General features: G+C 43.6%; 1 protein-coding gene across 2 annotated transcripts in view; it reads left to right on the forward strand.

Annotated features, from left to right (window-relative positions):
• The first annotated feature begins 3531 nt into the window (after positions 1-3531).
• Positions 3532-18109, forward strand: part of CLTCL1 (clathrin heavy chain like 1) — a 37423-nt gene continuing 22845 nt past the window's right edge. The window contains exons 1-5 of one of the 2 annotated variants that reach the window (XM_087768497.1): positions 3532-3691; positions 12099-12306; positions 16479-16747; positions 17016-17177; positions 17960-18073. In XM_087768497.1, coding sequence (XP_087624623.1) covers positions 3650-3691; positions 12099-12306; positions 16479-16747; positions 17016-17177; positions 17960-18073 — 795 coding nt within the window. In that variant the 5' untranslated portion in view covers positions 3532-3649. The remainder of the gene's footprint in view (positions 3692-12098; positions 12307-16478; positions 16748-17015; positions 17178-17959; positions 18074-18109) is intronic. The other variant, XM_087768498.1, reaches the window with a different exon arrangement.

Below are 18109 nucleotides of genomic sequence, written 5' to 3' on the forward strand. Positions count from 1 at the left end.
GCCCAGAATATGTGCTGGCGCCTTTTTTTTTTTTTTAATCAAAACAGTAAAGTGGCCAAACATTTGCAAAGGGAACACTTTTGTAGTTAAACGGTGATTTGACCTTATGTTGTGGAGCAAGACTCCAAAGAGAAATGCACATTGCTTTTCCAGTGAGACTTCCTTGGCTGATTCTGTGGGAAGAAGACTAGGAACATGCACAATACATATAACATTGCTCCATGTAAATAACAGCCCCTCCAAGGCAAAAATGCAGCTCTTCTCAGGGCTGTTCTCAAATACTGAAAAAGAGCATCAGGCTGCCATCCATAGGAGGAGCCAGAAAACCAAACATCTGGAGGAGAGCAACCTCTGAAAAAACAGAGAAACGTTTAGCAGGAGCTTTTCCATTTGCGCTGTTAAAGGATTGCTAGGGATTACACCCTTCTCAGCTGCTAAGTGCTGTGGCTCTGCCTTTTACAGAGGAGCAAGAGAGTAGCAGTTAGCTAATCAGAGGGGTACTAGCACAGCGAACGTTTACAGACTTGAGACCCTTTACATTTCCTTTTAATAGACTATAGACCATAGGAGAAATAAGGCCAGTAGTGCCTTTCCATTGAGAGATCCCAAACTAAATACAGAAAACAAAGTTGAAAGCCTCAGTTAAAACATCCGTGCGCACAGCTGACTGTACAGAGGTCAGTTTCTTTAGCTATGGAAGCTCAGCTAGTTGCAAAGTGAAGAAAAGATGGCAAAATACTTTTCCCATTTTTTTGATGTGTGTCAAAATTTCGAACACTATCAGCTAGCTCTTCAGAGCTGATCATGCTTGCGAAGAATCTAACCCTTGTGATCAGCAAACCCAGGTGCTAAAAAGAACAGATACTTAAACACAGAACAGCGTAAAGAAGGTACAAATGAGAAGGACACCAGCAGACGAAAGTGTGGCAAAGCACTTGTACATAAAGTGAGATGCTTTTTTTACTACAGAAATTATGGGATGTTGTAATTAGGATTTGGCCAGCTGGGAGTGGGCATGAAGCATTATATTATTAAAACTGGATTGAAGAAATATAACAGACCTTTAATTTTAATTATACTTTAAAAGAGCCTTGAATTCCTTAGCCAGTGATCTCTCTAGTCCATGTCAGTGGTTTAGTGCCAGACTAGTAAGAGTGATTGCACACAGTACACAGTGATTTTTGTGCATTTGTACTTCTTGGTAATAAAAATGTCTCAGAGACAAAGCTGCTGTTTCCTTCCTTTGTCACAATTTTCTTTAAAATATAAATGATACAAAAATATATATCCTGTAACTATGTACATTACTTAAGAAGTCCTACTTCATTTGTGAAATAAGTGATGAAAGTCTGTGGCTCTTTTTTTTTTTAAACAGAGCTAGTTAGCTATAAATTAGAAAGCAAAAGCTAGCAATTGGAGCTCTGGATATAAACAATTAGCATCCATAAAGTGATTGTGAAGGAGGGCAGTTGACAGAGGCAAACACAGAACAAGTTCATTATACCAAAATGGGCTGGTGACAGGTCATGTCCTGACGTCCCACTGACGGTCTTGTCTCTGCGGCACTGTTGACTTGCCCTCATTTAGAAACTGATATAGCTAACCCACCACAAATAAACTGCTAACAAACCTACGGAGCAGATGCTACTCAAACCCCTTTTGAGACCATGTAAAGAAAAGTTGTCTCCACCTCAGCTCCATTTTGACTTGCTTTTGAGAGGACAGACCTTGGTGCCTAACCCCACTGGTGAGTCCTCCAGGGAGAGCTACAGATCTCAGATTTCCTGAGGGACGGGGCTTTAGTGGCACCTCAGTCCCAACACCTTCTGCCACCTGTTCAATGGGCTGTTCAGGGTTTCCTCAGTCCAGCTGTAGACCTTCAGATCTCCCATGCATGGCAAAGGGGTCCTCATGGCTGCAGCCTGCAATTGTGTGCGCCAGTAGGAACCTAGGTGTCTCAGCAGAGCCAAGCCTACAATTCCTTTGGAAACCTAACCCAGTTTTGGTAATTCCCAGCTCTATGTATTACAAATGAATGAGGTTAAATAAAAATAATGAGGTTTTAAATTGCAATATATTTGGAACTGTTTTAATCTGCCTTCTGGTTTTGAGCCTTCAGGGGTCCCTTGTTCAGCTTTTCTTTGCAACCCACAGCATGAGAAACTCATTTATAAAAAATTAAATCAGAGATTCTCCTGTAATCTTGTGTTTCCCAGAGCTGGGCTCTCTGGGAAAATGTGAACACGATGCTCCGGACAGAACTGCTGGAGCTAGCAACACCGAAGCAATCAGTTTCTATCTCGAAGAATTGCTGTAATTTAGGAGAAACATAATAGCAGTAACATTACCTTCACCTCCCCCATCTGATGCTAATGGACCGACTAGGAGTGAGGGTAAAAAAAAAAGTGTTGATATACCTCTTGTATGCTGGACCCTCCACTTCTTGGTTATTCAATAACTTCCCAATTTATGATGTCAACCGTCCAGGGAAGGAACTCTGTTTCCATTTAGAAATTCAACAGGGCAGAACAGCAGAATGCCTTTTCAAACATACCTGATAACCGGTCATAAAACTCCTCACCTGCCCTTGGGCATGGCAGTAGGTAGCAAGGCCCATGTGGTGCTACGATCCGTCGGAGGGCAGAGGGCAGCCATGCCGTCTGACCGAGCCAGACTCAAGCACCCGCTCAGCCCCTTGGGACTCCCAGGGGCTGCTGAGAACCAGTGGCTGCCCTGCCCCTTGTGCCCCGAGTGGGGGCCATGACTGTCAAAGGCCACACGTGTCTCTGCTCCCCTGCGGGCAGGACGAGCCGGTGTCCACCCCGAGGAGGAGGAGAGCCGCTCTTTGCCACAACCGGCCACGACGGCAGGTGCAGGGGCAGGCCGCGGGGCCCGCAGGCACAAGGAGCGGGCCTGCCCCCAGCCTTCAGCGCCCACCAAGGGCCACAGCCGGGGGACGGGACAGCGCCTGGCCGTCCCCTGCCTTTCTCCTCACCCACAGCGGGAGCGCCAGAGCCCTGAGTGGAGCATCACGCCCGGCACCTCCGCCCCTGCTGTGGGGAACGGCGGGAAAAGACCCGAGGGCCTGGGGAGGAGCCCTCGGGGGTCCGCGAGGGGCCGCAGCGCCCACCCGCGCCCGCCGCCGTGGGGAGCCGGGGAGGGGGTCGGGTCACGTGAGCGCGTGTGGCAGCGGCGGAAGGATACCTGGGCTCTGACAACCCCTCCCGCTCCTCTCGGCTGGCCGCAGCCGGGGCGGGGGGAGCCCCCCCTCCCCTGGGAGCACCCTCCCCAGCGCTGCCACTCAGCGGGAGCGGGGAGCGCCGGGGGAGAGGAAAGCGGCGGGGGGTGAGGGCGGGCGAGAGGCGGGGGCGGTGGGGCGGGGGAAGAAGCGCCGCGGAGAGGGACTATTTGAGGAGACCCTGGCAGGCTGCTGAGGTGCGGAGTGATCCCGCCGCCGGAGTGAGCGGCCCCGAGCTGAGGCAGAAAAGGCAGGCGAGCCCGCTGGGGCGCCATCCCAGCGAGGGCACTGCGCCTGCGCCGCCTCCCCCTCCCCTCCTCCCCGCCGCCGTGTGGGGTGCAGCGGCGCCTGCCCCGCTGCCACCTCCGGCCCCTGCCCCGCGCCCCTGCCCCGGGGAGCTCGCCCCCAGCCATGGCTCAGATACTGCCCATTCGCTTCCAGGAGCATTTCCAGGTGAGGGGGGGGGGGGGGGGGGGCGGTGGAGGCGCAGGGACGGGGCTCCCCGCCTCCTCTGCCTCTCCCTGTCCCTCGGAGAGGGGGGGCCGCGGCCTAGCTGGGGCTGGGGGTGCGCTGACGGGAGGTGGGGCCAGGCCGCGGGGGCGCCCTGCGCGGCCGCTGTGGCGGGGGGACCCCCACCTTCCCTCCCTCGCTCGCTCCCTCCCCCCCTCCGCTGCGGGGCCGCCGTCCCCCTGGGCGCCGCGGGACCGAGCCCGCCCCCGGTGCGGGCTCCCGGGCTGCCGCCTCCGTCCGTCCATCCTTCCTCCGGGCTGCCTCTCCGCGGCGTGTGGAGCGGCCGCGATTTGTGCAGAGTCACTCGCCGCCTGAGGGACCTCCCGCTCCGGGGAGGGGGAGGCGCCGGGCCGGGGCCGGGCTGCTTGCCCCGGGGACCGCGGGGCTCCCCCGCCTCGGCTTAGGTGGGCGCCGTAATCTTGCAGACGGATCGAGGTTTTTTCCTCTTTTACCTAAACGACTATCAGCCTCCGGATCGCAGAGGTTCCTGGGAACCTCTTTCTGTGCAGCTGCGAACTGGGAGGAAATCGGTGAGATGAGGTGCGAGAAACCATTTGGACTTGGAAGCTGCACAACCCCCTCCTTCCAAACATAATAACATTAAAAAAAATCCTCCCTAAAAATGACATAGTTCTGTTCTTAATAGCCTGTGAAAACTATAATGCCAGCGTTGGAAAAGATCCATGACTAATAGGTGCAGCACAGACAAACCGGTTTATCTCTTTCCTTGTGAACTGGTGGTGAGGGAGGGTTGTAAATGGAGTGAGGGAGCAGCGGTCCCTGAACATGCAGTTTAAAGCAGGAATTAAAGGAATTTGCTAAATGAATGAGAGAACAGGAAGTGGACTTGGCAAGTCATCCTTCTGTCTCTGTACCGCCCCTTTCTGTCAAATGAGGCATCCATTTCAAAATGTGAACTGGATATCATCCATCAGTGTGGACTGTGTGCCACTTCAAGCATTTCAGCTTGGGAAATGGTTATTGCCACTTCCAGCTCCTTTTGGGAAGTGTTTTCCTGCTTGACTGGAAGAACTGTCTTGGTCGCTCCAGAAGGAGCACTAGCCTGAAAAAGAGTAATAGGGCTGCCGAACTCCAGAAATATCTAATCTCTGTGCCCAGTGGACACACCTGTCTCCTCAGGGTTCTCGTGGGTTAAGAGAGTTTAACATAGTGAAGAAGAATTATACTGTCACTTCTGTCCCTGCCCCCTCCCCCCTAATATCCAGTAGAGCAGTGATTGTAGTAATCGCAAATGAATTCCTAAGAGCTACAGTACAGCTGCCTAAGAAACTTGGGATCAAAGTGTTTTTGATGTCAGACTCCCCTTAAAAAGAAGCATATAGTTCTTACAGTTTAAAACTAGCAAACATAACCAATCCTGCTGATTGTATTTAGTCTATACAATAATGATGAGACAACATCACGCTTAATATGTCATAGATGTAATGTGCTGCTTTGCATATTAAATGACACTTTCTGTGATGGCTAGTGTTGTGTGTCTCATAACATTGCCAATATTAGCATTGTGGTACTTCTGTTTTGGGTGGGGGTCTAGCAAATTCTCAAGGGATTTGTACTGAAGTCATATTCTATTTTTTTTTGCTACCACCTGCTTTTGCTCTTAAATAATTTGATCTTATTGAAAGGACTAAACTTGTGCTTGAGGGGCTTTTCCCCAGCATGGTGGCTGCATAGAGGAGCAGAGGAACCCTTGGAACCCCTGCTGCTAACGTGTAGGACCAAACTCTTCTTCAGGATTTACTCTTTCCTGCTTCTCCCCCCCCCCCCCCCCCCCCAATTTGAGTGCAGTAGCTCCAAAGCAGTACTCTACTAAAGAGAAATTGAGATTAGTAGTAGCTGGGAGTAGGAATGCAGTCAGCCTCAGTGCTGCTTCTGCAGTTGTCTCTACATGATGGGATAAATGGGGAGGGAAATCAGAAGGAATGTGGGAACTGGTAGGGTTTGCTCTGGCTGGATATTTGCAGTATGGTTTTATCATCTCTAACTTAATATTAGGTGTTGTAAACATCTAGGGTTATGAATAAATGATACATGCTGCTTATTGTTGACTGGTAGGGAATTTATGAAAAGATTAGGCCTTCACTCCTTTTCATAATGCTTCACTATCACCCATATTGAGCTTTATCGGCTTAATCTCTCCCCCCCCAACTTCTACAGTTAAATTGCCATATTTAAAATTAGCATAACAGATCTAGTACCCTGCTTTATGATGTTAAATCCGAAAAAGTTACAATTCCATATAACTGTGCTGTGTTTCAGTGATCCTACATTAGCTCTTTCTGTACCTTAAGTCAATCTGTGTACTGTTTATACCTTGTATGGCTTTAAGTAGTTAGAATAGCTGTTAGTGCTGTAATTACTCAATTCTAAATTCAGCCTGTTGCCGATGAAACATTATTTCACTTAAGTTCAGAGTCTTCCCAAGATAGTTCTCTGTACTTTACTAAAAGAAGAACTGAAGGATGCAGAAAGTGCTCTCCAGAGAAACTAAACATAAGTTGCAGTGCTAAATACTGAAGTCTTCTCTCCCACTCTCTAACTGGAAGTGGATAAATGATAGTGTGAAGTGAAACAGCAATTTTGGTCCATGTAAAATTGGAGGAGTACTAGAGATCAGCAGACTGTTTACATTCCTTGTGAAGCTCGTTTTGGTGTATGTTGATCATCCTTTTGACTGAACTGTAGCTCTAAGCCTGTGCAGGAGGAGTGACTGCCAGTCACAGTGCATGTTAAATTTGTTGTTCGTTTGTACAATGAACTTGTTTGCACAACGAAATAGCTTGTACGTTCGAGTCCTGTGTGAGCTGAAAGGTGGAGAGTAGCTGCAGTAAAAGAAAGATATCCAGGTCTTGATGTAGTAGGCAAGCTGAGAATGAACTCAAGTCTTACTGTTTGTTTAGCTCCATTTAATGCAATTAAGCAGTTGTTTTTAGATGTGAGCTCTGTAGCTATGAGTCTTCAAAGATGCATAAAGAACTTGCATCTTTCTCGTTCTTCCCACAGAGGGTATCAGTTAAGTCCCGTAGCAAGGGAGGGGAATAAGATAAGGACTTTTTTATCTGTTTGATGGCTGACCAGCTGCAGCAGCAGTATAAACTGTGCCAGCTCTGCTATAGTGAAGTACTAGTACACAATACTTAAGCTACTGTGATTTAATCACGTTCTTAACTCCAGTGCTTCTGTTGGAGCAGTGAATTATAAATTATTTACCAGATTGAACTCTTCTAAGGGGATTGTAGTTTACAATGGAAATGCTGTAAAAGACTAAGTATACCGGTACATAGACCGGAAGCAATACTACTGGAATTCAGTGTACAAAGTATTCTTGATCTAAAATGAAACTTTTCCTTTACTTACTCATTGGCTTGCTCTTAAAAGCTTGGTTTTGTCCCCTTTTGAGCTTTTTTTCAGTTTTCACTAGCAAAAATCTCTGCTTGCCTGCAGAGAAAGCTGTTTCTTATACAAAGTCTCAGGTTCCTTGGTCAGGGGCTTCATCCCTTAGGGGATAGACACATGGATCTGTAGACAGGGTTCTGCTTTCTGTTGAATAACTAATACAGGCTCTTGAGCACAGCCAACTGATGTGGAAAAATTTGTGTGCATGACATGCTTGTGATGCATAAGTTTTATGGATCTTGGTGCAGCACTGAGAAGTTAAGGTATCCTGGTTTTAAACATAAAGGTTGTATATTTACTTTGGTCATTTTCTGGACAAAACCCCTTTCTATTTGGGTAGTCCGAGATGTCTTGTTAAGAATTACTATCTGTTGTGCAATAGGCATGACTGAGCTGAAGTGTAATGGCTTTCTTGAGTTTGCTTTGGCTAGACATGGACTTAAAAGCACTCAGGATATTTGCAAGCTGTAAATGACTTTTTGGACTTGTATTCAAAAGGTAGGGCTAAATATCATGACTTGATTCAGCATTTTAGTGTTGAAGAGGCCATATTTGCTCACTGGACTGAAAAGTGCCCTACGTACGGTAGGGAGACCCTTTCAATAGATGATCTAATCCTCATCACAGACATACAAGAACAGATTTTTGTGTAGGGGGTAACTCATTTAAGACAAAAGCCTAATTGCAACTGCAGCCAAAACCTGTGAGCTGCTGGCCTTGCATGTTTCAGCTCTTGTATACTTCCTTTATGTCCCTCACCTGTCAAGAGGGGAACTGTAGCAGGAGGTGAGAGTGGGCAATTGAGAGGGGATGTCTAACAATTATATGCAGATCCTTATTGAGCATGATTATAACTTTATATAGTCACATGAGTAAAAGACTTCTGGGAAACTGTATTACCGCATTCTTGGTTTGTATTATGCTTAAAATTATATGTGCTTACAGAGCTTTTAGCAGGCAGTTTTTAATATTTGGATACCTGTAGCCTCTGTCCAAGCCTTACTCTTTTCTAATGGGCTTAAAGACTAATAGTTGATCACCTCTAAAAAGCACTTCCACTAGAGCTGTGTGGCATAAAGCTGAAATGGGATATTTACTGAACCCTGGAGGGATCTTAAATTCACAGAGTTCTTCTGACTCCAGTATTTAACTGGTGGTGGGTCCCAAGTATTGGAGTGTCAGTATTGAACAGACAGTAAGTTAGGCTTAAGTATGTCCCATTGGAGAAATGGACTTAGTTTGAAGACTGGTAGTATCAGTGTCTGAGTTGGTCTGTGCTGGCTCAGTCTGGGTCACTGCACCCCACAGAAAGGGAAATGCATTAGAAAGACCAATATTTAGTAGGACTCTTGTATAAAAACATCTCAACTCCATTTCTTAGCAAATGGTGCCATGTTGGTAAAGTAGAATGGGGAAAGACTAAATCTCAGATTGATAGTTGTATTTCATCCTAAGTGTAGGACTTGTATATCTTTGTTCAGGTTGAGAATCAAATAATACATCTTGGGTTAATCTTTACCATGTCAGTAAGTTCTCAGTATAAGATGCTTAAAAGCAAGTTTGGCATCTGATCCAGCCTGCAGTAATACTAGATATCTATGAAGCAAAAATCTGTTGTCTGTTTCATTCAGCCCGATAGTGAAGATAGTTCTACACTGTACATGCAGATAATGGGTATTAGGGCACGAAAGGGTACGAGAGGTATTAGGCTGTTTCTTGTAGAACAGAATGTTATCCTTTCCTCTACGGTGAGGCTTACAGTAACCTACATGGGGGTGCTTGGTAGGGTTTAACTGGATTAGCTGAAAGTGTGGGGTAAAGTCATGGAAGGAGGCTGTCCCCATAGTAAATCTCTCTGGAATGAGTTTGTAATATTGAATCCTTCTTTTCAGAAGGGAGCAACCTGAGTTTGAGAGTACTGCTTGCCTAAGCAGCATAATAAAAAAATGAAAATCGAGTAGCAATTGAGAGGCCTGACATTTGCCCCTTTATGCAAATAAACTGTGAAATCTCTAGTTAATATATACAGACTTCAGTAATGACCTGTAGCACCTTCATGTGAGGCCTTTTAACATATATATATATATATATATATATATATATATATATATATATATATATATATATATCTAAATGCTTGCTACCTCCTGTAATAAAGTTTCCTTAATTCTGTGCTTGGAGGAGGGGGTGAAGGTGCTTTAGAACAACATCGTCCAGATTATCTTGGCAGGTTTGTTCCACCCAGGATAGAAACAGTGCTGGCTAATGTCCCTTTATTGGATGGTAAAGGGATTCTGCTCATGTTCTTATGTATAGTCAGAAGGAATACGCCTCTTACACTGTTTCCATGTTATAGGAGCACGTATGATCTGATGAGGATGCTTATCACTCCCCTGATGGCAGGAAGAGTCTTCAGTGTTTTCAGACTGCTAAAATGTGAAGCGTTGGCATCATTCACTGAGGCTTGCATGACCATCCTTTAGGAAGTACTGACATTTTACCTTTAAAAGATGTGACTGACTTCCCTAATAATAAGGCTGGCAGTGATACTCGTGCATAATTTAACATTACATTTTTCTGAAAGCTTTGGTAGATTTTAGAACAGGTAAAATGGGAAATCTTAATACCAGAACTTGATGCAAAATCTTACTTGTCTTAGTGAAGATACCCAAAGTGTTACTCTTCAACAGGGACCAGATTTTGGAGTGAATAACCTTGGGCTTAAAGCTGAACTTCAAGTAGACTAATGCCTCAAGATTCTCACCATGCAGAATGAGTGGCCAGGGGCTGTCTCTTGAAGTACAGGTCAAGCTGAAGCACAGGAATTGAGGAGAGGCCTTGAAGAAGCCATGTTTCTACTTCAGTACTCTGGAAATACATCTGAGTTTGGAGTCATTAAATCAAGTCACGAACTTGGCTATGCTGCAGTTAAATCTGTTGACTACTCTTGTGACACTTAACTTAGTCTCTTAGAATGGACTATACTCTGTTGGTAGGTGGACTTGGATCATGCTCAGCATTAAAGTGCACAAGTGTTTACTATGTGAACATGTAATTTGTCACAATAAGTGGACGTTGTCCAGTCTAGAGCATATGACCAAGAACGGTGGAATTAAGAGCCCATCATTTATTCCTCTGTTGTTCGAGGTCACAGAAGTTGATGGAGCTGTAACTTGCATGTTTACTGGGTACTAAAGCTTTCTGCATTACATATGAAAAGTGCATGAGTTGTCTTGATATGGAAACTTCTTTCCTTACTGATACAGAAGCTGGTAATAGCCACATGCCCAGTGGACTTGTTTTCAAAACTTTAGTTGCAAGCAACTTCTGATGTTCTTGTGCCTAAACTTTGATTCTCTTTTGGAATGAATGGCACCTACTGAAGTTTACTAGCGTGTATTGAAGCATTTACCTGTAAAGTGAGGTGTTAGCTGAGCGGGTCTCGATTTTGCTGAGAGGCATTTGTGGGAGGGAGTAAATGTCTTTTTACACATGTGTACATTTGGCTTGTATTGCATTACTGAAACTCGACTATGTCGAGATGAGCAGTTACCGAGCTGAATAGCTCTTTCATTAGTAAACTGAACAGGAAACAAACAATTCTTGAAGCATTCTTGCGCACAGCCCTGACACACCACACTTCCAGGTATCTCTGGTACGTACCCAATTTGTGATTTAGCAAGTAGCTTTACAGAAGCTGTAACAAGCCATGATCAGCCAGATCAAAACACACTAAAACAGTGTTTGTGACGCCATCATGGGACTTGTTGCCCAAGGGGTTTGGTCTGTTGTATGAAGGTCCTGGATTATCAAAGGAGTCTAATGACTCAGTGATGCTGGTGGTAGTTGCTATCCTGTCTCCTTGAGGGCAGGCATTTTTCACTTGCAGTGCACTGAAAAACAGTACAAGTTAATCCCTTAAGAAGCTTCAATGAAGCTGCTACAGTTCCTCTGCTTGAAAAACATTGCTCTGGGGCATAAAGCAGGTGCTCAGGCTTGTCACAGGTACTGTTATATAAAATGCAGCTTGCATACATACCAAGCTGGGGTGTGCTGCAGAGGTAAATCTGATTTACTGCAGACCAGTTGAAACAGTGATACTTATTCCCCTGTTAACCTGAAATTGGAAGTGAATGGAAACAAAGTTAACACAAAAGGATGAAAATGAGAAATAGCCATCTTCTAGGGCGATCTATTCAGTGGCACAAAATGACTTTAAGTTACATTAAGAGTAACTGCTTTGTACCTACTGTCATATGATCGAGCACAAGTTATGTTTTGAGCGTTGGACATAAGGCTGGAGGGGGCCTACATTGAAATCCTTGCCTTTGTTGAGCCAAATGGCATGACATCTTGAGCAAGGAGAGACGGAATGACTGGTTATTTTAACACACCTTTCTTAGCTTTCACTGGTAAGAATTAGATTTTAAGATGCAAGATGAACAAGTCCACTTGTAAAAATAGGCCATTTGAGACCTGCTATGTAGACTTCATTCCATAATGTTGCATAAGGGTAACGGGTTCTTTCCGTAAGACCCACTGATGCTGTATGCTGTAGTTCTAACACTTTACGTTTTTAATATCAAATTTACCAGCCTTGCTGAATCTGGAACAGTGATGCAAACAATAGTGTACAGCCTATCATGTTATTAGAACCAGGTTAAGCAATAAATGCTTAAGTTAAAAATCCTTTCAGTTTGCATCAATAACACAATTTTGGAATGTCTTTAGGACTTGAATACTGAGAATTGTGTAGTTCTTTACCTATGGAACAAAGAGAATCAGAAGGTAAATCATAGTTCCATAATATACACTATTGTCAGAGAAATATGCCAGTCTTGCATTTCCTTCTAGAGAAGACTTTAGACATAGAGGCTTGAGTTAGACCTTGAGCATGGGAAGGATAATAAAGCATTCTCTTCTGTCTTTCTAGCTCCAAAATTTGGGCATTAACCCAGCAAACATTGGATTCAGTACCCTAACAATGGAATCTGACAAGTTCATCTGTATCAGGGAGAAAGTGGGAGAGCAGGCACAAGTAGTGATAATTGACATGAGCGATCCAACAACACCCATCAGACGTCCAATTTCTGCCGAAAGTGCCATCATGAATCCAGCCTCTAAAGTAATTGCCCTAAAAGGTGAGTAACCCTTCATTATTGCAGTATGAAACCTACTGTTTAGCTGTATTACTGCTTATGTATGCTCTTAAGCTTAAGATTTATGTAAACTTTCTAAGAAGAATGTATATGAGGATAGTAATTCTTGCCTGAACCTGCATGCTGTGTTTTTTGGCAGTGGATTTTTCAGTAATCTTGGTATGATTTGCCTCCAAGTAGGTGTGAGATGCTTGGCCTTGGCACTGCAGCCTCCTACTCTCACTGAGGACTAGGTCAACATATGGTATACTTCACCTTTAAGCAGGTGTTGTAAACATAATGGACACTTGTAAAGATGAATAGGGGTGTAAAGCCATTCTTACTCTTTGCTCTGTCCTGGCCCTTTCTTGTAGCTCTGAAGAGCTTACTAGATACGAACAAAATGTTGTAAGGATGGCCAGTAACTGTGAAAGTCTGAACGTGCAGGCATGTTAAGTTTGGCAACATGACATCTTGCAGATGGAAGACCTCTGCTTACCAGTACCTGTGGTGTTGATACTGTCTTTAAGTAGCACTCTGAGCTCAAAGAAATAATTTTTAGCACATCTCTGGCGCTTTTCTTAAATGACTGACTTCTGGTATTTAATCTCAATAACTGTTACTGACTATGTACTTTTCTTCCTGCATCTTATCTAAACAGATGGTGAGTGAACTTTTGTAATGACATTTCATGTTCGGTAGTACAGAATGGTCTAATCTCATAAAAAGTACTGAACTTCAAGGTAGCCATTTGACAGTTCACTTCATAGCCAGGTGGGGGATCTTAATCCTCAACTGCTATTATAGTGAAAACATTCTCCATTGGCTTGTTGTTAACCATGTGGCTCCTTTGACTATTGACTGTACCAAGTGAAGAAGAGTGTGCTCTTAATGTGTGTGTGTGTATATATATGATGGAAGTACAGTTGATAGACAAAACCAAGTTGCAATATTTTTATGAGAGACCTCTGCTAGCATGTCCTGTGTGCTGTTCATTTCTGCCTAAGTGTGTTTTTATTGTGAAAAATCATGGTGAAATTACTTAGGGGTCCAAGAAATAACTGTCCTCAGAACTGGCATGAAACCTGTAATATCTTGTCTTTGGTCTCAGGCTTATACTGACAGTAGCGGAAAACTAATGTGTTAATGTTTGACTTCAGCTGAATCTGTGATTCAGCTAAGATGCTCATACATCTTGTAAAGGACTGCCTTACCTGGGGTGTGGGTAAAGGTAACAATGAAAAAATAACTTCAGATCTCTTAGAGTTCACTGTCCTCAATCTTGGACCCCTTTAAACAAACCATATTGGCAAGGAAAGTGCCTTCTCTACACTAGCAGAGCTTCATCTAGCTCTTAAAAGGAAACTATATCGTCTGGTTTTAAAACTTAATGTGCTAACTAAATGGATTATCATCAGCTTTGAAGAATATAGCTTTATTCTTGCCAGTGTTAAGACCTGCTCAAAAGGAGTATGGCTCTGTCCATGCAGAGTGAATAAGCTTGTCCTCTGAACAGATAAGGTTGAGTGAATGATGTCACATTGACATGCCAAGTTGTGTTGTCAGGTATTGCAAACTTAATGATCTCTTTTCCTATCAATAATCTAATGACCAAAGGGTTGGGTAGAAAAGAGGATGAATAGAGCTACCTAACCAATATGTTGTTACCCACGATAACGAGCAGAAATACAGTGAACTGCACTGAAGACATGGTTTAAGTCAGTCTGTCAATCCAGACTTTCCCTGCTGATTGACTGAGGCTTCAGTAGTCAAAACTGTTGCATATTGTGACGCAGTGTGCCATGATTGGGAGTTGCTCATAATCTGAGGATTATTGAGCAATAAACATACAAACCCACCCTCAGAAAAAGAAATGAAATGGTTCTTGTTTAAACTGAAATACAGTATACACAATTTCATTTCTGGTTTGCATGTGTCATTCTCCTGGTGTACCGAGACTTATACTTTGTCCTTGTGTTCATGGTTCTCTTGCTTTGCTCTGTACTGAGAATACTCTCCAGTTGGCATAAGTGGAGAATGGAGCACTCGAGCGTGCTTCCGTTCTTTGTGGAATGGAGAAATTCATGCTTCAGTGAACTGAAATGTAAATTCCTGTGCTAGTGTTCAAAAAATGAATTTGCTTACTTCTCTACACCTGTAGAGAATAGTCTTAAGTAGACTGATCAGTCTGGTACCTTGATCAGAAAAAAACTTACGTAAGATCCTCGATTTTTGTCTTGGATCTTAGCCTATGAAAGCATTCAAGTAAACGTAAAACTCAAACTCATGCTTGCCCTCACTATGACTTTGTAGCAGGTTCTGCTCTCTCTTAATCCAAGTAACAGGGGTTTTTTTGTAGTTTAATTAAAGTTTAGATTTCTGAAGTTTGAATTTGTTACCACACTTAAATTGTATTGCTATGGCTCCTGTGGCACCCAACATCCAGAGCTAGCTGCCTGATGAAGCTTCTAAAGCCACTTCCAACTCTAACACAGCAGTCAAATTTAGTCTAGAAAATAGACAAATGTGAGCTTTTAGCTCATTTTAGTAGCTTATCAGTTTCTTCTATGTCCTTAAAACTAGGAAGGACATCCTGCTGCCTTTTCAGGAAGACTGACTTTGAGAGCAGTTTCTGTGTGCACATACTGGTACTCCTGGTTAGGTGGTGACTATAGAGCCCTTCCAGAACTACTTGCCTTCTGCATGCAGGGCTGCACACTGTAGAAGCTTCAAAATCAATCCCTTGATAGCACCGGTCCACTGCTGGACAAATTGTTGTCCAATACAGTAAATATGTTGTTTCCAACTGTTTGTTTACAGCTGGTGTTAGGCCTGGGCTTGCTGCATTTATATAATAGAGTAACTGCATGTGCAGAGCAAGGTGGTCAGAAACAGCCTGGTTTTGGTCCCAGGAAAGCTGGCAAGCTGTCCTAGGAACTAGTTGATCAGGTTAACAGTTCTTTATGCCGTTAATTGGGGAGCATAAATGCTGCATGCGGTAGCTCTGAAGTCTTGCGTTAAACTAATATGATCAATTTACTGTATAAATTATGATAAAATGTTGTGGGGCAGTCTGAGATGCATATTAACTTCGGGTTAGTATCTCTTGAAAACGATTCCTCGGTGACCAGCAGCCTTCATCTATCAGAACTTCCCAGTAGAAGGAACATCTACGAGTTTCATAGTCAGAAGTGCTACTAGCAGGGAAAACACTTCTGAAATGTGGATAGAAATAACAGCATTACAAGCCAATACTCTAGTAGTCTGAGTGGGTGTCTTGTGAACAGAAAACAATATTCTTAGAACTGAGTTGTCTCATCTGCAGTGAAGTAAAACATCACTTTGACTTCCTGAAAGGATTAGTTCCTTATTCTTTCTAGGTTGGTTCAGTTAACATCAGTTTTAGGTCTACCCTTACTAGCTGCTTCTGGTAGTTAAAAGGAATACTAAAGTCAAGCTTAAACCTGCAATATAGTTACCTAAATCATGAAGTATAACCTTAACTAGAACTAAAGCTCCAAACCTTTCTATAATCTTTCTGAACTCTTGACTGGCCTCTTCAGTAGGTGCTTGTTGTATTACTGTTGTACAGAGCCCATCCACCTCCTAGTTAAATGCACAGTTTGTTCCACAGAAAAATAGAATGGAAGCTGTGGTCTTTGGCTATCTCAAGAGCTGTTGCGAGTCTCGTGCTGTTGGACTCAGTCCAGGTCATCTACAGCAGCTACTAAATTGACACAAACTGGAGCCATTCTTTCTATTATACTGAATGACATCTACTAGACACCTATAACTTGGTATACCAGTGCTGCTAACTAAACGAGAGTTTACACAAGCTCTATAGCGTAGACTGTCTTTTAACTACAGCTTATAGTTAATGAAAATGTCTGTGCTTGTCAGTTGTTGGAGTGTCCATGTAAGTGTCCATAAGAAGTAGACTTTTCTGCTTCAGGGAAAAGCAAAAGCACCTCTTTTGCTAGAGGTGTTGGGAGTGGGGAGGGGATGCTGTTTGATAGGAGTCCAGTATCAAAGGAAACTCAGATGTGACAGGACACGAACCCTGTCTGTAACGTCACTGGAGTAGTGGGTTAAACAGAGTGCTTGTGAAGAGGCAGACTACAGGATGGCCATTGTGGTGATCTATCTATGATGTTTCTTGGGTTTTGTCATACTAGCTGGGAAAACACTTCAGATCTTTAACATTGAGATGAAAAGTAAAATGAAAGCCCACACGATGGCAGAGGAAGTGATCTTCTGGAAATGGATATCTGTGAATACAGTTGCCTTGGTGACAGAGACAGCAGTCTACCACTGGAGCATGGAGGGAGAATCGCAACCCCAGAAGATGTTTGACAGGCATGCTAGTCTTGCAGGCTGCCAAATCATCAATTACAGAACAGATGAACACCAAAAATGGCTGCTGCTGATAGGAATTTCAGCACAGGTAAGTTATCTGGAAATAGCATGCTGTGAAAACAATTGGGAGAGCCGTGGCCCCTCTTCACTTAATAGCTGCTCTAGTTTCTTAACTTTGGTTTCTATAGATCAAAAATATCTTTTGTGTAGGAATAACCTGACCTTTAATGCAATTAAAGCATTGGAGGAGGGGATGAGAGGCATTTGTTGCTTTTTAGTTTACTGTCCCAAAGGTCCTGCTATAAACATTTGAAATCTTATCTCTAAAAGCTGACTTTTCTTCTTTTTTTTTCTAGCAAAATCGTGTGGTTGGTGCAATGCAGCTGTACTCAGTTGATAGAAAAGTCTCCCAACCTATAGAGGGCCATGCAGCAGCTTTTGCAGAATTCAAAATAGAGGGAAATGCCAAACCTTCTACCCTCTTCTGTTTTGCTGTGAGGAGTCCTGCAGGGGGCAAGGTAAAGTCTGTAACTGTTTTCCTATTCTGCTGTAGCAGAACTCGGTACTAACCAGGACTTCAGTGATCACAGAGTTTAGTGTATGCTCTCTGAAGAACAGCTTGGGAACCATGTACACAGCATATTCGGTCAGCATCCAAAAGCCTTCTTTCAACAGGATAGAAACTGCAAAAAGTCTGAGTTGCTTGGGTGGAACTTAGACACAAGAACAAATGTAGATGCAATGAGAACTGACCTCAGGGTGTTAAAGCATCAATTTATGCCCATGTGGTGTTTTGTGTGTATAAAGTTAAGTCATTAAGCAGCCTCTTACGTCTTGAATCCAGTACAGAAAGAGACTAGATAAACCTTAGTGCTGTAGGTATGTTGTTTGCATCAAACTGATAGTGGAATTCAGTAGCAGTTGAATACGCTACAACTGCTGAGCAGTCTGTAAAGAGCTGAGGTAACACTAAAATGTCCTGCACTTTTTAGTCTTGTCCTGCACAAATTATTGATGAATTCACAAGTCTCACTCAAAACATCTTGAGCAAGTTGTCTTGAATAGAAATACAGTCTGCTTTCATAGAAAGCATGGGTTTTTTCTTTCTAGCTTTTCCTGGTTTTTACTTTATTGAGTTCTGGAAAACTTGTCCCGCTGATAAATGTCTGGAGCACAGCTCCCCAAACTGTGTTGGTTCAGGATTGGGCAGATGACTTCAGTAGGATATCTGAAGAGAGGAACTTCTTTCATGTGGCTGCACTTGCAGGCAATCTTGTGACGTGTATTCTTTTCTTCCTAGCTACACATAATTGAAGTAGGTCAGCCAGCTACTGGAAATCAACCATTTGTTAAGAAAGCTGTTGATGTGTTTTTCCCACCTGAAGCACAGACAGACTTTCCTGTGGCAATGCAGGTAAATGTTTGACCCCCAAAAAATCAACTTTATAGC

The sequence above is a fragment of the Nipponia nippon genome, unplaced genomic scaffold (genome assembly GCF_047370975.1).
Source record: "Nipponia nippon isolate SJK-2023a ecotype South Korea unplaced genomic scaffold, ASM4737097v1 scaffold_30, whole genome shotgun sequence".
In the NCBI taxonomy this organism is placed as follows: Eukaryota; Metazoa; Chordata; class Aves; order Pelecaniformes; family Threskiornithidae; genus Nipponia; species Nipponia nippon.